The following is a 23,566-nucleotide window of genomic DNA, read 5'->3' on the forward strand; positions in this document are numbered from 1 at the left end:
CAAAGCCATAACTGGGACATGCTTCAAGAGGTCTCCCCCCCCCCCCCCCACCCATCCCATCCTTTATTGTTGAATGGTTTATTCCATCACGTCATCTTGAAGAGTAGGCATGTCCCATGTCCAAAGAGGAGACACAACATGAGTAAGCATGTTCCATGTCCAATGAGCAGACACAACATATCTAAGTCTGTTTGATTTAGGTTCACAAGTGTTGTTGGGTGATCAGAGTAGTGATATCAAGAAAATGACAACATAAACTGCCAGTTCCTTAAAACCCAATCATAGCGGGGACTATGTCATTCTCAATGACTTGTTTTAACATGACCATTCACCTCTTGCTAACCCTTTGTTTTAACATGGGAATGACCATTAACCTCTTGCTAACCCTTTGTTTTAACATGGCTTGAACCATATAACACAACTTATTTATTGACAAAGTAAAATCAATTCATCTCAGTAGCACTCAACATTGACAGCAATGAATCCCACAAATTTCATGTAGAACTGCCGAGCAAACAAAACTCTGCTATCAGAAAATAGCCCTGACCAAAAGCCTCACTCAGTATTATAGACATAAGATAGATCAAATTCCATTATCCAATCAAATCATAGATATGAGATATATCAGACTCCATCATCCAATCAAATATTCCTTTGTCTTATCTTTGATTACAGAACCGTTAGCTGCCAGTGTAGAGAGTACACATGGTACATATTTTGTACCAGCCTTCTCTGGACTTTATGCACCATATTGGCAAAGTGATGCAAGGGGGTAAGACAAATCTACCAATCATATACTCTCTTTCTTTTTTTTTCTTTTTTTCTTTTTTTTGATGGTTGCATAACACTAACAATCCAGAGTGTTATATTTTATTTTAAATGTGATTACTATTCTTAGATTTTTTACGTGTTTAAACACTATGGTCTTCTATTTCATTAATGTTTATGCCCCCAATGTTGAAAGTAATCAACTGCAGTTTATTAGTAATATTATTAATCGCATGAATAGCCTGAACTTGGGGTCGGAAGACAATATCATTATAGGTGGTGATTTTAATGTAATTTTAAATCACAAATTGGATAAGTTTAGAGGTTCATCTGACCTTGGAACACAAAAGGGAAAAAGTGCCAGTAAAATTGCAGAACTAATGAATACTTTTGATTTACAAGATATATGGAGGTTAAAGCATCCTACCTTAAAGCGTTTTACATGGAGGGGAGGTAATCCCATTATTCAATCTCGGTTGGATTACTGGCTTATTTCTAATAGTCTTCATGACTATGTTGAAGATACTGACGTTCTACCTTCAATCAAGTCAGATCATTCTGCCATCTTTCTTCACATTAATAGTTTTAAGTGTGGTGAAAGGGGACGGGGGTACTGGAAGTTGAACTCAACAATTATTAATGAAGAAGAATACATTAATCAGATTAACACAGAGAAGGACACTTGGATTGATGAATTTCAAGAAATTACGGATTGCAGGGTTAGATGGGAACTTATCAAGTACAGAATAAGACGCTTTAGTCAGAAATATAGTAAAGAAAAAGCAAAGGGTAGAAAAGATAAAGAGGCCGAATTGGAGAAGGGCTACAGTAAGCTTGAATATAGTCTGGCTGAAACGAAAGACATGATTGAAATAGAAAGGATTCAATTAGAAATGAGAAGAATGGAGCAAGAGCTGAAAGAAATTGATGATTACAAAACTACCAATCAAATACTCTCATTTCTCGACATATCTACCAATCAAATACTCTCATTTACAGTCACATGTACCATGCAAATACTCTCATTTCCAGTCACATCTACAAATCAAATACACTCATTTCTAGACACATCTACCAATCAAATACTCTCATTTCTAGATACATCTGCCAATCAAATACTCTCATTTTGAGACACATCTACCAATCAAATACTCTCATTTCTAGACACATCTACCAATCAAATACTCTCATTTCTAGACACATCTGCCAATCAAATACTCTCATTTTGAGACACATCTACCAATCAAATAATCTCATTTCTAGACACATCTGCCAATCAAATACTCTCATTTTAAGACACATCTACCAATCAAATACTCTCATTTCTAGACCCATCTACCAATCAGATACTCTCATTTCTAGACACATCTACCAATCAAATACTCTCATTTCTCGACATATCTACCAATCAAATACTCTCATTTACAGTCACATGTACCATGCAAATACTCTCATTTCTAGACACATCTACCAATCACATACTCTCATTTCTAGATGCATCTACCAATCAAATACTCTCATTTCTAGACACATCTACCAATCAAATACTCTCATTTCTGGACACATCTACCAATCAAATACTCTCAGAGCACTGAGACACAGTGTATTGTAAAGAGCACTGAGACACTGTAGTTTGTTTTTAAGAAATTAAATTATTTAATTATTATTATTATTATATGTGAGACGTATACACACCACTTTCTTTTACAACCAAATCAAATATAACCGAATGACGGCCATATTTGTTTTTAAATGTCACAATATGCATCATAAATATAGAGGTATCATACGTGATCTGTGGATTAACAAAGTTAAAATTGATTCCAGGATTATCTGTGGATTAACACAATTTACATCTAAAGCTCACATTGCAAGGGCAGCACTTGAAGCTGTTTGCTTTCAAACCAGAGAGGTAAGTATCAATATGAAAGTTTTTGAAAGGTAGATTTGTCTAGAAATGAGAGAATTTGATTGGTAGATGTGTCTGGAAATGAGAATATTTGATTGGGAGATGTGTCTAGAAATGAGAGTATTTGATTGGGAGATGTGTCTAGAAATGAGAATATTTGATTGGTAGATGTGTCTGGAAATGAGAATATTTGATTGGGAGATGTGTCTAGAAATGAGAGTATTTGATTGGTAGATGTGTCTAGAAATGAGAGTATTTGATTGGGAGATGTGTCTAGAAATGAGAATATTTGATTGGTAGATGTGTCTGGAAATGAGAGAATTTGATTGGTAGATGAGTCTGGAAATGAGAGTATTTGATTGGTAGATGCATCTGGAAATGAGAATATGTGATTGGTAGATGTGTCAGAAAATGAGAGTATTTGATTGGTATATGCGTCTGGAAATGAGAATATGTGATTGGTAGATGTGTCAGAAAATGAGAGTATTTGATTGGTAGATGTGTCTAGAAATGAGAGTATTTGATTGGTAGATGGGTCTTAAAATGAGAGTATTTGATTGGTAGATGTGTCTGGAAATAAGAGTATTTGATTGGTAGATGTGTCTGGAAATGAGAGAATTTGATTGGCAGATTCTTCTGGAAATGAGAGTATTTGATTGGTAGATGTGTCTTAAAATGAGAGTATTTGTTTCGTAGATTCTTCTGGAAATGAGAGTATTTGATTGGTAGATGTGACTGGAAATGAGAGTATTTGATTGGTAGATGTGTCTGGAAATGAGAGTATTTGATTGGTAGATGTGACTGGAAATGAGAGTATTTGATTGGTAGATGTGACTGGAAATGAGAGTATTTGATTGATAGATGTGTCTAGAAATGAGGGTATTTGATTGGTAGATGTGTCTAGAACGGAGAGTATTTGATTGGTAGATACGTCTAGAAATGAGAGTATTTGATTGGTAGATGTGTCTAGAAAAGAGAGTATTTGATTGGTAGCTGTGTCTAGAAATGAGAGTATTTGATTGGTAGATGTCTAGAAATGAGATATTTGATTAATAGGTAAGTGTACTTCAAGTAAATTTTAATTGAATGGTTTAGATTCTAGATGCTATGAATCAAGATTGTGGAATTCCAATGCAGAAAGTACAAGTAGACGGAGGAATGACAGCTAATAATTTATTAATGCAGTTACAGAGTGATATACTTGGTATACCAATAGGTATGTACATGTAATAATATATACATAGTGATATACTTGGTATACCAATAGGTATGTACATGTAATAATATATACATAGTGATATACTTGGTATACCAATAGGTATGTACATGTAATAATATATACATAGTGATATACTTGGTATACCAGTAGGTATGTACATGTAATAATATATACATAGTGATATACTTGGTATACCAATAGGTATGTACATGTAATAATATATACATAGTGATATACTTGGTATACCAGTAGGTATGTACATGTAATAATATATACATAGTGATATACTTGGTATACCAATAGGTATGTACATGTAATAATATATACATAGTGATATACTTGGTATACCAGTAGGTATGTACATGTAATAATATATATATAGTTATATACTTGGTATACCAGTAGGTATGTACATGTAATAATATATACATAGTGATATACTTGGTATACCAGTAGGTATGTACATGTAATAATATATATATAGTTATATACTTGGTATACCAGTAGGTATGTACATGTAATAATATATACAGAGTGATATACTTGGTATACCAGTAGGTAAGTACATGTAATAATATATACATAGTGATATACTTGGTATACCAATAGGTATGTACATGTAATAATATATACATAGTGATATACTTGGTATACCAGTAGGTAAGTACATGTAATAATATATACATAGTGATATACTTGGTATACCAATAGGTATGTACATGTAATAATATATACATAGTGATATACTTGGTATACCAGTAGGTAAGTACATGTAATAATATATACATAGTGATATACTTGGTATACCAGTAGGTATGTACATGTAATAATATATACATAGTGATATACTTGGTATACCAGTAGGTAAGTACATGTAATAATATATACATAGTGATATACTTGGTATACCAGTAGGTATGTACATGTAATAATATATACATAGTGATATACTTGGTATACCAGTAGGTATGTACATGTAATAATATATACATAGTGATATACTTGGTATACCAGTAGGTAAGTACATGTAATAATATATACATAGTGATATACTTGGTATACCAGTAGGTAAGTACATGTAATAATATATACATAGTGATATACTTGGTATACCAGTAGGTATGTACATGTAATAATATATACATAGTGATATACTTGGTATACCAGTAGGTATGTACATGTAATAATATATACATAGTGATATACTTGGTATACCAGTAGGTATGTACATGTAATAATATATACATAGTGATATACTTGGTATACCAGTAGGTATGTACATGTAATAATATATACATAGTGATATACTTGGTATACCAGTAGGTATGTACATGTAATAATATATACATAGTGATATACTTGGTATACCAGTAGGTATGTACATGTAATAATATATACATAGTGATATACTTGGTATACCAGTAGGTAAGTACATGTAATAATATATACATAGTGATATACTTGGTATACCAGTAGGTATGTACATGTAATAATATATACATAGTGATATACTTGGTATACCAGTAGGTAAGTACATGTAATAATATATACATAGTGATATACTTGGTATGCCAGTAGGTATGTACATGTAATAATATATACATAGTGATATACTTGGTATACCAGTAGGTAAGTACATGTAATAATATATACATAGTGATATACTTGGTATACCAGTAGGTATGTACATGTAATAATATATACATAGTGATATACTTGGTATACCAGTAGGTAAGTACATGTAATAATATATACATAGTGATATACTTGGTATGCCAGTAGGTATGTACATGTAATAATATATACATAGTGATATACTTGGTATACCAGTAGGTATGTACATGTAATAATATATACATAGTGATATACTTGGTATACCAGTAGGTAAGTACATGTAATAATATATACATAGTGATATACTTGGTATACCAGTAGGTAAGTACATGTAATAATATATACATAGTGATATACTTGGTATACCAGTAGGTAAGTACATGTAATAATATATACATAGTGATATACTTGGTATACCAGTAGGTAAGTACATGTAATGATATATACATAGTGATATACTTGGTATACCAGTAGGTAAGTACATGTAATAATATATACATAGTGATATACTTGGTATACCAGTAGGTATGTACATGTAATAATATATACATAGTGATATACTTGGTATACCAGTAGGTATGTACATGTAATAATATATACATAGTGATATACTTGGTATACCAGTAGGTATGTACATGTAATGATATAGTTATATACTTGGTATACCAGTAGGTATGTACATGTAATAATATATACATAGTGATATACTTGGTATACCAGTAGGTATGTACATGTAATAATATATACATAGTGATATACTTGGTATACCAGTAGGTATGTACATGTAATAATATATACAGGGTGATATACTTGGTATACCAGTAGGTATGTACATGTAGTAATATATACAGGGTGATATACTTGGTATACCAGTAGGTATGTACATGTAATAATATATACATAGTGATATACTTGGTATACCAGTAGGTATGTACATGTAATAATATATACAGGGTGATATACTTGGTATACCAGTAGGTATGTACATGTAATAATATATACATAGTGATATACTTGGTATACCAGTAGGTATGTACATGTAATAATATATACAGGGTGATATACTTGGTATACCAGTAGGTATGTACATGTAATAATATATACATAGTGATATACTTGGTATACCAGTAGTTATGTACATGTAATAATATATACAGGGTGATATACTTGGTATACCAGTAGGTATGTACATGTAATAATATATACAGGGTGATATACTTGGTATACCAATAGGTATGTACATATAATAATATATACATAGTGATATACTTGGTATACCAGTAGGTATGTACATGTAATGATATATACATAGTGATATACTTGGTATACCAGTAGGTAAGTACATGTAATAATATATACATAGTGATATACTTGGTATACCAGTAGGTAAGTACATGTAATAATATATACATAGTTATATACTTGGTATACCAGTAGGTAAGTACATGTAATAATATATACAGAGTGATATACTTGGTATACCAGTAGGTAAGTACATGTAATAATATATACATAGTGATATACTTGGTATACCAATAGGTATGTACATGTAATAATATATACATAGTGATATACTTGGTATACCAGTAGGTATGTACATGTAATAATATATACATAGTGATATACTTGGTATACCAGTAGGTAAGTACATGTAATAATATATACATAGTGATATACTTGGTATACCAGTAGGTATGTACATGTAATAATATATACAGGGTGATATACTTGGTATACCAGTAGGTATGTACATGTAATAATATATACAGGGTGATATACTTGGTATACCAGTAGGTATGTACATGTAATAATATATACAGGGTGATATACTTGGTATACCAGTAGGTATGTACATGTAATAATATATACATAGTGATATACTTGGTATACCAGTAGGTATGTACATGTAATAATATATACATAGTGATATACTTGGTATACCAGTAGGTATGTACATGTAATAATATATACAGGGTGATATACTTGGTATACCAGTAGGTATGTACATGTAATAATATATACAGGGTGATATACTTGGTATACCAGTAGGTATGTACATGTAATAATATATACATAGTGATATACTTGGTATACCAGTAGGTATGTACATGTAATAATATATACAGGGTGATATACTTGGTATACCAGTAGGTATGTACATGTAATAATATATACAGGGTGATATACTTGGTATACCAGTAGGTATGTACATGTAATAATATATACATAGTGATATACTTGGTATACCAGTAGGTATGTCCATGTAATAATATATACAGGGTGATATACTTGGTATACCAGTAGGTATGTACATGTAATAATATATACATAGTGATATACTTGGTATACCAGTAGGTATGTACATGTAATAATATATACAGGGTGATATACTTGGTATACCAGTAGGTATGTACATGTAATAATATATACATAGTGATATACTTGGTATACCAGTAGGTAAGTACATGTAATAATATATACATAGTGATATACTTGGTATACCAGTAGGTAAGTACATGTAATAATATATACATAGTTATATACTTGGTATACCAGTAGGTAAGTACATGTAATAATATACATAGTGATATACTTGCTATACCAGTAGGTAAGTACATGTAATAATATATATATAGTGATACACTTGGTATACCAGTAGGTAAGTACATGTAATAATATATATATAGTGATACACTTGGTATACCAGTAGGTAAGTACATGTAATAATATATACATAGTGATATACTTGGTATACCAGTAGGTATGTACATGTAATAATATATACATAGTGATATACTTGGTATACCAGTAGGTAAGTACATGTAATAATATATATATAGTTATATACTTGGTATACCAGTAGGTATGTACATGTAATAATATAGTTATATAGTGATATACTTGGTATACCAGTAGGTAAGTACATGTAATAATATATATATAGTGATATATTTGGTATACCAGTAGGTATGTACATGTAATAATATATACATAGTGATATACTTGGTATACCAGTAGGTATGTACATGTAATAATATATACATAGTGATATACTTGGTATACCAGTAGGTATGTACATGTAATAATATATACATAGTGATATACTTGGTATACCAGTAGGTATGTACATGTAATAATATATACATAGTGATATACTTGGTATACCAGTAGGTAAGTACATGTAATAATATATACATAGTGATATACTTGGTATACCAGTAGGTAAGTACATGTAATAATATATACAGGGTGATATACTTGGTATACCAGTAGGTATGTACATGTAATAATATATACATAGTGATATACTTGGTATACCAGTAGTTAAGTACATGTAATAATATATACATAGTGATATACTTGGTATACCAGTAGGTATGTACATGTAATAATATATACATAGTGATATACTTGGTATACCAGTAGGTAAGTACATGTAATAATATATACATAGTGATATACTTGGTATACCAGTAGGTAAGTACATGTAATAATATAGTGATATACTTGGTATACCAATAGGTATGTACATGTAATAATATATACATAGTGATATACTTGGTATACCAGTAGGTATGTACATGTAATAATATATACATAGTGATATAATTGGTATACCAGTAGGTATGTACATGTAATAATATATACAGGGTGATATACTTGGTATACCAGTAGGTATGTACATGTAATAATATATACAGGGTGATATACTTGGTATACCAGTAGGTATGTACATGTAATAATATATACATAGTGATATACTTGGTATACCAGTAGGTATGTACATGTAATAATATATACATAGTGATATACTTGGTATACCAGTAGGTAAGTACATGTAATAATATATACAGGGTGATATACTTGGTATACCAGTAGGTATGTACATGTAATAATATATACATAGTGATATACTTGGTATACCAGTAGTTATGTACATGTAATAATATATACATAGTGATATACTTGGTATACCAGTAGGTATGTACATGTAATAATATATACAGGGTGATATACTTGGTATACCAGTAGGTAAGTACATGTAATAATATATACATAGTGATATATTTGGTATACCAGTAGGTAAGTACATGTAATAATATATACAGAGTGATATACTTGGTATACCAGTAGGTAAGTACATGTAATAATATATATATAGTGATATACTTGGTATACCAGTAGGTAAGTACATGTAATAATATATACATAGTGATATACTTGGTATACCAGTAGGTATGTACATGTAATAATATATACATAGTGATATACTTGGTATACCAGTAGGTAAGTACATGTAATAATATAGTGATATACTTGGTATACCAATAGGTATGTACATGTAATAATATATACATAGTGATATACTTGGTATACCAGTAGGTAAGTACATGTAATAATATATATATAGTGATATACTTGGTATACCAGTAGGTAAGTACATGTAATAATATATATATATAGTGATATACTTGGTATACCAGTAGGTATGTACATGTAATAATATATACATAGTGATATACTTGGTATACCAGTAGGTAAGTACATGTAATGATATATATATAGTGATATACTTGGTATACCAGTAGGTAAGTACATGTAATAATATATATATATATAGTGATATACTTGGTATACCAGTAGGTATGTACATGTAATAATATATATATAGTGATATACTTGGTATACCAGTAGGTATGTACATGTAATAATATATACATAGTGATATACTTGGTATACCAGTAGGTATGTACATGTAATAATATATATATAGTGATATACTTGGTATACCAGTAGGTATGTACATGTAATAATATATACATAGTGATATACTTGGTATACCAGTAGGTAAGTACATGTAATAATATATACAGGGTGATATACTTGGTATACCAGTAGGTATGTACATGTAATAATATATACATAGTGATATACTTGGTATACCAGTAGGTATGTACATGTAATAATATATACATAGTGATATACTTGGTATACCAGTAGGTAAGTACATGTAATAATATATACATAGTGATATACTTGGTATACCAATAGGTATGTACATGTAATAATATATACATAGTGATATACTTGGTATACCAGTAGGTATGTACATGTAATAATATATACATAGTGATATACTTGGTATACCAGTAGGTATGTACATGTAATAATATATACATAGTGATATACTTGGTATACCAGTAGGTATGTACATGTAATAATATATACATAGTGATATACTTGGTATGCCAGTAGGTATGTACATGTAATAATATATACATAGTGATATACTTGGTATACCAGTAGGTAAGTACATGTAATAATATATACATAGTGATATACTTGGTATACCAGTAGGTATGTACATGTAATAATATATACTGTGGTTGCATACATAAAGAAACAAGGAGGGACTCAGTTAAAGCAATGCAATGGCTCACTTTCATGAGTGTGTAGACAATGAGACGTGAGTATTTGGGTATACTGTCATGGGCTGTGAGAGTGTGTAGACAATGAGAAGTGAGTATTTGGGTATACTGTCATGGGCTGTGAGAGTGGGTAGACAATGAGAAGTGAGTATTTGGGTATACTGTCATGGGCTGTGAGAGTGTGTAGACAATGAGAAGTGAGTATTTGGGTATACTGTCATGGGTTGTAAGAGTGTGTAGACAATGAGAAGTGAGTATTTGGGTATACTGTCATGGGCTGTAAGAGTGTAGACAATGAGAAGTGAGTATTTGGGTATATTGTCATGGGCTGTGAGAGTGTAGACAATGAGAAGTGAGTATTTGGGTATACTGTCATGGGCTGTGAGTGTGTAGACAATGAGAAGTGAGTATTTGGGTATACTGTCATGGGTTGTAAGAGTGTGTAGACAATGAGAAGTGAGTGTTTGGGTATACTGTCATGGGCTGTGAGAGTGTGTAGACAATGAGAAGTGAGTATTTGGGTATACTGTCATGGGCTGTAAGAGTGTAGACAATGAGAAGTGAGTATTTGGGTATACTGTCATGGGCTGTGAGAGTGTGTAGACAATGAGAAGTGAGTATTTGGGTATACTGTCATGGGTTGTAAGAGTGTGTAGACAATGAGAAGTGAGTATTTGGGTATACTGTCATGGGCTGTGAGAGTGTGTAGACAATGAGAAGTGAGTATTTGGGTATACTGTCATGGGCTGTGAGAGTGTGTAGACAATGAGAAGTCAGTATTTGGGTATACTGTCACGGGCTGTGAGAGTGTGTAGACAATGAGAAGTGAGTATTTGGGTATACTGTCACGGGCTGTGAGAGTGTGTCGACAATGAGAAGTGAGTATTTGGGTATACTGTCATGGGCTGTGAGAGTGTGTAGACAATGAGAAGTGAGTATTTGGGTATACTGTCATGGGCTGTGAGAGTGGGTAGACAATGAGAAGTGAGTGTTTGGGTATACTGTCATGGGCTGTGAGAGTGTAGACAATGAGAAGTGAGTATTTGGGTATACTGTCATGGGCTGTGAGAGTGTAGACAATGAGAAGTGAGTGTTTGGGTATACTGTCATAGGCTGTGAGAGTGTGTAGACAATGAGAAGTGAGTATTTGGGTATACTGTCATGGGCTGTGAGAGTGGGTAGGCAATGAGAAGTGAGTATTTGGGTATACTGTCATGGGCTGTGAGAGTGTGTAGACAATGAGAAGTGAGTATTTGGGTATACTGTCATGGGCTGTGAGAGTGTGTAGACAATGAGAAGTGAGTATTTGGGTATACTGTCATGGGCTGTGAGAGTGTGTAGACAATGAGAAGTGAGTATTTGGGTATACTGTCATGGGCTGTGAGAGTGGGTAGACAATGAGAAGTGAGTATTTGGGTATATTATCATGGGCTGTGAGAGTGGGTAGACAATGAGAAGTTAGTGTTTGGGTATACTGTCATGGGTTGTAAGAGTGTGTAGACAATGAGAAGTGAGTGTTTGGGTATACTGTCATGGGCTGTGAGAGTGTATAGACAATGAGAAGTGAGTATTTGGGTATACTGTCATGGGCTGTCAGAGTGTAGACAATGAGAAGTGAGTATTTGGGTATACTGTCATGTGTTGTAAGAGTGTGTAGACAATGAGAAGTGAGTGTTTGGGTATACTGTCATGGGCTGTGAGAGTGTGTAGACAATGAGAAGTGAGTATTTGGGTATACTGTCATGGGCTGTCAGAGTGTAGACAATGAGAAGTGAGTATTTGGGTATACTGTCATGTGCTGTGAGAGTGTGTAGACAATGAGAAGTGAGTATTTGGGTATACTGTCATGGGCTGTGAGAGTGTGTAGACAATGAGAAGTGAGTGTTTGGGTATACTGTCATGGGCTGTGAGAGTGGGTAGACAATGAGAAGTGAGTGTTTGGGTATACTGTCATGGGCTGTGAGAGTGTAGACAATGAGAAGTGAGTATTTGGGTATACTGTCATGGGCTGTGAGAGTGTGTAGACAATGAGAAGTGAGTATTTGGGTATACTGTCATGGGCTGTGAGAGTGTGTAGACAATGAGAAGTGAGTATTTGGGTATACTGTCATGGGCTGTGAGAGTGGGTAGACAATGAGAAGTGAGTGTTTGGGTATACTGTCATGGGCTGTGAGAGTGTAGACAATGAGAAGTGAGTATTTGGGTATACTGTCATGGGCTGTGAGAGTGTATACAATGAGAAGTGAGTATTTGGGTATACTGTCATGGGCTGTGAGAGTGTGTAGACAATGAGAAGTGAGTATTTGGGTATACTGTCATGGGCTGTGAGAGTGGGTAGGCAATAAGAAGTGAGTATTTGGGTATACTGTCATGGGCTGTGAGAGTGTGTAGACAATGAGAAGTGAGTATTTGGGTATACTGTCATGGGCTGTGAGAGTGTGTAGACAATGAGAAGTGAGTATTTGGGTATACTGTCATGGGCTGTGAGAGTGTGTAGACAATGAGAAGTGAGTATTTGGGTATACTGTCATGGGCTGTGAGAGTGGGTAGACAATGAGAAGTGAGTGTTTGGGTATACTGTCATGGGTTGTAAGAGTGTGTAGACAATGAGAAGTGAGTGTTTGGGTATACTGTCATGGGCTGTGAGAGTGTGTAGACAATGAGAAGTGAGTATTTGGGTATACTGTCATGGGCTGTCAGAGTGTAGACAATGAGAAGTGAGTATTTGGGTATACTGTCATGTGCTGTGAGAGTGTGTAGACAATGAGAAGTGAGTATTTGGGTATACTGTCATGGGCTGTGAGAGTGGGTAGACAATGAGAAGTGAGTATTTGGGTATACTGTCATGGGCTGTGAGAGTGGGTAGACAATGAGAAGTGAGTGTTTGGGTATATTGTCATGGGCTGTGAGAGTGTAGACAATGAGAAGTGAGTATTTGGGTATACTGTCATGGGCTGTGAGAGTGTGTAGACAATGAGAAGTGAGTATTTGGGTATACTGTCATGGGCTGTGAGAGTGTGTAGACAATGAGAAGTGAGTATTTGGGTATACTGTCATGGGCTGTGAGAGTGGGTAGACAATGAGAAGTGAGTATTTGGGTATACTGTCATGGGCTGTCATGGGCTGTAAGAGTGTGTAGACAATGAGAAGTGAGTATTTGGGTATACTGTCATGGGCTGTGAGAGTGTAGCCAATGAGAAGTGAGTGTTTGGGTATACTGTCATGGGCTGTGAGAGTGTGAAGACAATGAGAAGTGAGTATTTGGGTATACTGTCATGGGCTGTGAGAGTGGGTAGGCAATGAGAATTGAGTATTTGGGTATACGGTCATGGGCTGTGAGAGTGTGTAGACAATGAGAAGTGAGTATTTGGGTATACTGTCATGGGCTGTGAGAGTGTGTAGACAATGAGAAGTGAGTATTTGGGTATACTGTCATGGGATGTGAGGGTGGGTAGATGAGAAGTGAATATTTTTGTATACTGTCATGGGCTGTGAGAGTGGGTAGACAATGAGAAGTGAGTATTTGGGTATACTGTCATGTGCTGTGAGAGTGGGTAGACAATGAGAATTGAGTATTTGGGTATACGGTCATGGGCTGTGAGAGTGTGTAGACAATGAGAAGTGAGTATTTGGGTATACTGTCATGGGATGTGAGAGTGGGTAGATAATGAGAAGTGAATATTTTTGTATACTGTCATGGGCTGTGAGAGTGGGTAGACAATGAGAAGTGAGTACATGTATTTGGGTATACTGTCATGGGCTGTGAGAGTGGGTAGGCAATGAGAAGTAAGTATTTGGGTATACTGTCATGGGCTGTGAGAGTGGTTATGCAATGAGAAGTGAGTATTTGGGTATACTGTCATGGGCTGTGAGAGTGGGTAGACAATGAGAAGTGAGTATTTGGGTATACTGTCATGGGCTGTGAGAGTGTGTAGACATTGAGAAGTGAGTATTTGGGTATACTGTCATGGGCTGTGAGAGTGTGTAGACAATGAGAAGTGAGTATTTGGGTATACTGTCACGGGCTGTGAGAGTGTGTAGACAATGAGAAGTGAGTATTTGGGTATACTGTCATGGGCTGTGAGAATGTAGACAATGAGAAGTGAGTGTTTGGGTATACTGTCATGGGCTGTGAGAGTGAGACAATGAGAAGTGAGTGTTTGGGTATACTGTCATGGGCTGTGAGAGTGTGAAGACAATGAGAAGTGAGTATTTGGGTATACTGTCATGGGCTGTGAGAGTGGGTAGGCAATGAGAATTGAGTATTTGGGTATACGGTCATGGGCTGTGAGAGTGTGTAGACAATGAGAAGTGAGTATTTGGGTATACTGTCATGGGATGTGAGGGTGGGTAGATGAGAAGTGAATATTTTTGTATACTGTCATGGGCTGTGAGAGTGGGTAGACAATGAGAAGTGAGTATTTGGGTATACTGTCATGTGCTGTGAGAGTGGGTAGACAATGAGAATTGAGTATTTGGGTATACGGTCATGGGCTGTGAGAGTGTGTAGACAATGTGAAGTGAGTATTTGGGTATACTGTCATGTGCTGTGAGAGTGGGTAGACAATGTGAAGTGAGTATTTGGGTATACTGTCATGGGCTGTGAGAGTGTGTAGACAATGTGAAGTGAGTATTTGGGTATACTGTCATGGGATGTGAGAGTGGGTAGATAATGAGAAGTGAATATTTTTGTATACTGTCATGGGCTGTGAGAGTGGGTAGACAATGAGAAGTGAGTACATGTATTTGGGTATACTGTCATGGGCTGTGAGAGTGGGTAGACAATGAGAAGTGAGTACATGTATTTGGGTATACTGTCATGGGCTGTGAGAGTGGGTAGGCAATGAGAAGTAAGTATTTGGGTATACTGTCATGGGCTGTGAGAGTGGTTATGCAATGAGAAGTGAGTATTTGGGTATACTGTCATGGGCTGTGAGAGTGGGTAGACAATGAGAAGTGAGTATTTGGGTATACTGTCATGGGCTGTGAGAGTGTGTAGACAATGAGAAGTGAGTATTTGGGTATACTGTCATGGGCTGTGAGAGTGTGTAGACAATGAGAAGTGAGTATTTGGGTATACTGTCATGGGCTGTGAGAATGTAGACAATGAGAAGTGAGTGTTTGGGTATACTGTCATGGGCTGTGAGAGTGAGACAATGAGAAGTGAGTGTTTGGGTATACTGTCATGGGCTGTGAGAGTGGGTAGGCAATGAGAAGTGAGTATTTGGGTATACTGTCATGGGCTGTGAGAGTGGGTAGACAATGAGAAGTGAGTATTTGGGTATACTGTCATGGGCTGTGAGAGTGTGTAGACAATGAGAAGTGAGTATTTGGGTATACTGTCATGGGCTGTGAGAGTGGGTAGGCAATGAGAAGTGAGTATTTGGGTATACTGTCATGGGCTGTGAGAGTGGGTAGGCAATGAGAAGTGAGTATTTGGGTATACTGTCATAGGCTGTGAGAGTGGGTAGACAATGAGAAGTGAGTATTTGGGTATACTGTCATGGGCTGTGAGAGTGGGTAGACAAGACTTTCATTTGTATTGTCTTAAATAAGAAGACAGTGAGATTGGCCTAATTGCATTGAGTGACAGATAAGTGTGAGATTGAAGCAGAAAATGTTTTCTTTCAAGAACTTCTAATCACAGTACATATATGTTAAAGCAATGCAATGTCTATGTGCGATTATTTACAGTGAAACCTGCTATGCCTGAAACTACAGCTCTAGGTGCAGCAATGGCTGCTGGGTATGCTATTGGTGTTTGGAGTTTGGCAGCAGAAGATCTAACAGCCATCACCACAGATACATACACACCAGTTATAACACAGGAAGGTGAGTCACCATATCTACGCACTCACCAATCATAATGTAGTAAAGGTGAGTTTACCATAGCTACGCACTCACAAAGCATAATGTAGTAAAGGTGAGTTACTATAGCTACGCACTCACCAATCATAATGAAGTAAAGGTGGGTTAACATTGCTACGCACTCACAAATTATAATGCAGTAAAGGTGAGTTACCATTCATTGAATTGAATTTGAATTGAAATTTATTTCATCAGATAACAAAAAACAAAACAATAAATAAATAAATAAATAATACATTACACTTTCAAACAAATTGGACAAAAGGAAATATACATGTGTTAGCTAATGGGGACCATGAAAATAGTTCAGCAGAATTAGTCGTGTCCATGGCCCGTACATTCAATTTTAGATTAATTCAAATTCATAAATGGACGCAACGAAGAAAATTAAGTAAAAAATAAACACAGCACGCATTCACGCACACTCATACACACACACGCACGCACATACATACATATGCATACACACACACGAGAAGAAATAAAGCAAAAACCAGAAATGTTGTAAAAACGCCAAAGAGTATAAATTAAGGTTGGTGTGTAGAATTTAAAATATAATTTCTTAGTTCATTTTTGAACTGTTGCCTGGACATGTTAATTTTTAGGTGACTTGGTAAAGAGTTCCAGTGCTTTGTCGCTGCATATTTGAAATTGTGTTGGGTGATGGTCAATTTTATCGATGGTGGACGAAAGTTACCACTGGAGGCTGAACGGTTTTGATATGTATGAATGGGACGGTCAAAATACTTTTCTATGTTGTGGGGATAACGATTATTTCTAAGATCATACACGAAAATACAGGAGGAAAATTTACTAAGTTGAAATATATTTAGAACATTAAGTTGGTTAAAAAGGGGTTCAGAGTGTGCGTTGAAATCAGTGAATGTTATCAAGCGGACAAATTTCTTTTGTAGTCGGAATATTGGGTCGAGAAGAGTTTGGTAAGTATTGCCCCAAATCTCTAAACAATATGTTAAGTGTGGTAAAATAAATGAATTATATATCATGATAAGGGTCGATCTGGGAACAAAGTGACGTAAACGTGAAATAATTCCTACTTTTTTGTTAACAACTTTGATGATATTTTCTATGTGAGATTTCCAAGAAAGAGAAGGATCAATAGAAACACCGAGGTAACTTGCAGATGAAACTTGCTCTATCGTCGTACTGCCAACATAAAGATTACCTTCCAAAGTTATATTTCTCTGTGGCGTTTTAATCAACATGAAATTGGTTTTCCCTTCATTAATAGTAAGTTTGTTAGCCATGCACCATCTAATCACATGTTGGAACTCTTCATAGATAGTGTTGAGGTTAAGTTTTGGGGAATACAATGGTCGAAATAAATTTGTATCATCGGCGAAAAGTCTGAAATTGAAATAGTTGGTGGAGTTGCAAATATCATTGATATAAATGAGAAAAAGGGTCGGGCCGAGAATTGATCCCTGAGGCACGCCACACTGGATTTGCTGTGGACTTGAAGATTTCCCGCCAACAATTACGGATTGATGACGTTTATAAAGGTAGCTACGAAACCAGTTTAGCGATTCACCCCTAATCCCATAGATATGTAACTTACATAATAAAATTTCGTGATTTATGGTGTCAAAAGCTTTCTTGAAATCGATAAATATTCCAAAGGTTGTATTTCCATTGTCCATCGTATTAGTTAATTCTGCGACAATGTCGACAAGGGCCAATTTAGTGCTGTAGCGTTTGCGAAAACCATACTGAATATCTGATAGGATGTTGAATTTGTCTAAATAGGAAACAATTTGCTTATGAACGATAATTTCGAAAATTTTGCTGAAAACGGGTAGTACTGAAATAGGTCTGTAATTCCCAACGTTAAGAGGGGACCCCTTTTTATACAATGGTGTAACTTTTGCAAACTTAAGTGCCTCGGGTAACATTCCTTTGGTAAGTGACATATTAATAATATGCGAAAGGGGACTAGAAATGTGATTAGCTGCATGCTTGGCCAACAAGGGATGGATGAGATCGTAACCAGACACTTTGTTTGTGTCAAGGGACAGTAATTCTTCTGCAATATCTTCAGCAACAACTGGTCTAAAAAAGAAAGAGTTGTTGTAATTTCCTGTTACGAACTGTTCAAAATCGATATCGGACGATATGTTAGATGCTAAGTTAGGACCAACATTTGGAAAAAAATCACAAAAAGTGTTAGCTATTTTTGTAGGGTCTGTTTCGATCTCATTCCTGTCTGGCAAATGCAACTTATAATGTAGTGAAGGTGAGTTACCATAGCTACACACTCACAAATTATAATGTAGTAAAGGTGAGTTACCATAGCTACGACTCACAAATTATAATGTAGTAAAGGTGAGTTACCATAGCTACGACTCACAAATTATAACGCAGTAAGGCAAGTTACCATAGCTACGCACTCACAAATTATAATGCAGTAAGGCAACTTACCATAGCTACACACTCACATAACTCCATATCCTTTATACTGACATACAACTCATACACTTTGAATTATGTTGGTTTTGATTCCTATTTTGATAAAGACTGTTCCCCTGGCAATCTAATCTTGGTGTCAATGGTATTCTTTATTGATTTGTGTCAACAGAACGTGATGCAAGGTATGGCAAGTGGAAGTTAGCAGTTCAAAGGTCAATGAAATGGGAAGGTCATACTTCAGTTGAAGCAGAAATACAAGGTATGTGTACTAATCATCATAATAAACCCAGGAATGAGGGAATGGACTCCAACTATCTGTCCATATGTCTGTCCAACTGTGTGTCCATCTGTCTGTTCAACTATGTGTCCATCTGTCTGTCCAACTGTGTGTCCATCTGTCTGTTCAACTGTGTGTCCATCTGTCTGTCCAACTGTGTGTTCACAGGTGTTGTTGCGTGATCAGAGTAGTGATATCAAGAAAATGACAACATAAACTGCCAGTTCCTTAACCTTTTCACCACCAATTGCCCCCTGGGAATGTTTGTTCTCCACCACCCCCCTCACTGACCACCAGGTGAAAGTGAGTGTTATGTAATCAAATTGATATAAAAATACTTAGAGTTGCTCATTTTTAAAAAATGAGGTATCATTTCATTGGAAAATAAATTCTCTACATCACACTTGCAAATACATGCATTCAAATTCCACAAACACAACCGAAATATGAATTAAATTAATAAAATATGAATAAAACTAACACAAGTCGTTTATTTATTGACATATCACAAATAAACAAGATATTTATATTACAAATAAAATTCAAAATACCAACATTTATGTTCCTACAAAACTTCTCTTTACTGGTGAAATTGGCGAAAATTTGGCAGAAAATGACATTTTGAGTCATAAAAATTTGAACGAAATTAATTAACGGCTCACTAATCCGATTATGACGCAACAGACGGTGCCGCACCGGCAATGAAAGTGTCTTAAAATATCTAAAGTTGTCACCTTGATACCTGTTGAAAAGGTGGTTTTTGTAAATATAATTCATTATTTAACAGAACAAACTAAAAATTATTACTCAATTTATGCCAGAAATCGGCAAAAAATGACCGTATTAAAGTCAGTAGCATCGGCGCCAAAATCGGATGGGCAAAATGGCTTTATTTGCCGACGCACATACCGACCGACGGAAATATGCAGTCTGTAATTTGAACCCACGCCGCGGTAATGTTTTCGTCACATTGAGTACATTGAGTTCACACAGCCATCTCCTTTCATTCATAAATGCCATCAAAGTTAAAATTAAACAGAATTTTTCATGAACAGAGTCGTTATTTACATCGCAAATGATGTTAGGGGAGACAATTTTCGGTGTGGCCATGTTGAAATTTGAATTTTACCGTTAAAAAACGCATTCAAAAATGTGATCGGAAAATCTTCAGATTGTGTGTAATCTACCGCCCACATTGTACCACTGACCAGTATAAATTGAACTTGTATGTGTATTATTCATTATTGAACATTACCACAAAGAAATATGACCAAAATAATTACTTTTGGAGCTAAATACTGGCCCCAAGGCCATAGTATGAGCGAATACTACGGGTCAACAAGTTACGCAATTTGCCAACTTTCACTACGGCAACGGTGAATTCCCCGCCGGTAGATCACTCGGCCCTCGCGTAGTTCTGAAGCCTATACCGTTCCCATAACTGACCTGATGTATTCAACAATGTTTTTGAGTAAAAATTCAGTGGAAATTTCTCAGGACAGTTGTCAAAATGACATCGTAGGAGATGCTACGTGAGCCGTTAATTACTTCCGCGTTGTTGAAATTCGATCTTTCTGGCGAAAAATGCACACAAAAATTACGATCGCTCGTCTTTCCAATCGTGCTAGAAAACCATCCACTAACATGTGTTCAAAATGGCAGACTATATAAACAAGGCTAATACGCATGTGTGGAACTAGTTATGGCAATAGCTGCCGTTAAACGGTTTGAACGTCGTAGTAGTTGAATGACCTTTGGCGTTCCCGCTGTAGAGGGAATCGGTGGGTGCCCTAGAGCGTTCCCGCTGTAGCGGGAATCGGTGGTGAAAGGGTTAAAACCCAATCATAGCGGGGCTATGTCATTCTCAATGACTTGTTTAAATAATGTGAAACATTGGTGATGGAGTATACTTCAGATAACTTACAAATTTATTGTTTTTTGGTTAGGTTAGATTATCGCCGTTCAAGTCTTCCAGCTGCAGTATTCCTTATATCTAGTGTAGTATTACTATTATTAGCAACCGATAAGTCATGATGGAATGGATGGTGTCTTAGCTGTCATCTGACGACTACTATTATTAGCAACCGATAAGTCATGATGGAATGGATGGTGTCTTAGCTGTCATCTGACGACTACTTTTATTAGCAACCGATAAGTCATGATGGAATGGATGGTGTCTTAGCTGTCATCTGACGACTACTTTTATTAGCAACCGATAAGTCATGATGGAATGGATGGTGTCTTAGCTGTCATCTGAAGACTACTATTATTAGCAACCGATAAGTCATGATGGAATGGATGGTGTCTTAGCTGTCATCTGACGACTACTTTTATTAGCAACCGATAAGTCATGATGGAATGGATGGTGTCTTAGCTGTCATCTGACGACTACTATTGGAAACCATAGGATCACAATCATCAACATAAGACTAAACTATTACTATTAGGCCTAAAAGAAAAATTGTTTGTTCCGGTTACACTACCTAGTTATTCTTGCCGACCCTAAACTTTTTTTTTACATATTTGGGGAAAAAATGATATAATCGCTAAAATTGTGAAGTCTCGCAAGGAATAGTGGATGAGGAAACTGACATCAACTTAAACAGACAATATAAAACTATTCTTCCAATCAGTAATGGCTGTACATCTGATAGGAGGAAATAAACAACGCTACATCTGATAGGAAGAAATAAACAACACAAAGACCATATGGAAAATAATGGAAAACATAACTACCTGAACTTGACACTCGCATATGAAAAAAAAATGTATTAAAAAATAAAATGAAAAATCTACCTACCCCACCTATTCTAAAATTGTATGTTTATCAGAAACACACATTTTTTTTGTTAGGCCTTATTGGATCAACATTTTTCATTTTAAAAAGAGAATTTTATCGTGCAACTCAATATGCTTGCCACATCATATATGTATTTCAACCTCTGGAGGGCGCTATACTATTCCCTGTTTTATTTTGTTCACCTGTACTGTTCTAAACTCATCATGGTTACAATAGAGGTTAATTCATGTCATTGTATTGGGTATCTTTAAAATATCCAATGTCATTTCTATACACACAATGTATCTAACAAACTGTACTAAAATTATTTGCAATAAATGAAATATTTCCATGTTGCTTTTTTCTCCATCGAGTCTTTTTTAGCACAACTTAACTGATAAGGTTCAGTAGTACCATAGGCATGGCAAAATGTCTGTCTGTCTGTTTGTCTCTGTGTGTGTGTGTGTGTGTGTGTGTGTGTGTATGTGTGTAAACAACTTAAAGTCAAAAACCACTGGACCTATTGCCATGATATTTGGTGGGTATATTACCTTCAAGTTGGGTGTCTAGTTGGGAAATTGTTCAAATGAAAATGATCTGACCATTGGTGTGTGATATGGGTAAAGTGATTTTTGGGCCAAGAATTTAAACTCAGAAACTACTGGCCAGATCGGTCTGAAATTTGGTGGGAACATTCTTAAGGGTGTTTAGATTAAGATTTGTTCTTGACATGATGATTCCATCAGTGATATGCAAATTAGGGCTAAAAATGTGTCTTTTTGGTCAAAAATCTTTAATTTCAAAACTACCGAGCAGATTGGGCTGAAATTTAATGGGGAAGTACCTGAGGATGTATAGATGAAGAAATATTAAGCATCTAATAATCTCATGAGAGATATGTAAATTAGGTGTAAAAATGTGATTTTTGGTCAAAAACATATATCTCAAAAAGTACTTGGTCAATGAGATTGAAACTTGGTGAGATGTTTCTAGAAGTGATATTCTGCAGATTTTCTTCATGTCATCATTTTAACACAATTCACCCTAGCAACCATGACCTTAGAAACAACCAAATGGCAGTATATTTTGGTCAAATAACGTGATAGGCAAGTGATTAAACATTCAAAAAAATGTATGCAAATTTCTCTAGCAACAATGACCATGCCCATAGCAACAGCCAAATGGTGGTGTATTTCACAAGGATGACAACAGAGATTCTTGGACAAGTGAAGGAACATTTAAAAAGTGTATGTAAATATGCCTAGCAACAGCACCA

At 35.2% G+C, this 23,566-nt stretch overlaps 1 protein-coding gene across 3 annotated transcripts in view; it reads left to right on the plus strand.

Moving 5' to 3' along the window:
* LOC144440502 (glycerol kinase-like) overlaps positions 1–22,636 on the plus strand; it is a 100,460-nt gene extending 77,824 nt beyond the window's left edge. For all 3 annotated transcript variants that reach the window (XM_078129883.1, XM_078129885.1, XM_078129886.1), the window contains 6 exons: positions 676–772; positions 2,596–2,680; positions 3,773–3,893; positions 16,634–16,771; positions 19,404–19,493; positions 21,463–22,636. In XM_078129883.1, the coding sequence (XP_077986009.1) occupies positions 676–772; positions 2,596–2,680; positions 3,773–3,893; positions 16,634–16,771; positions 19,404–19,493; positions 21,463–21,545 (614 nt within the window). In that variant the 3' untranslated portion in view covers positions 21,546–22,636. The remainder of the gene's footprint in view (positions 1–675; positions 773–2,595; positions 2,681–3,772; positions 3,894–16,633; positions 16,772–19,403; positions 19,494–21,462) is intronic.
* The last annotated feature ends 930 nt before the right edge of the window (positions 22,637–23,566 follow it).

The sequence above is a fragment of the Glandiceps talaboti genome, chromosome 9, assembly GCF_964340395.1.
Source record: "Glandiceps talaboti chromosome 9, keGlaTala1.1, whole genome shotgun sequence".
NCBI lineage: Eukaryota > Metazoa > Hemichordata > Enteropneusta > Spengelidae > Glandiceps > Glandiceps talaboti.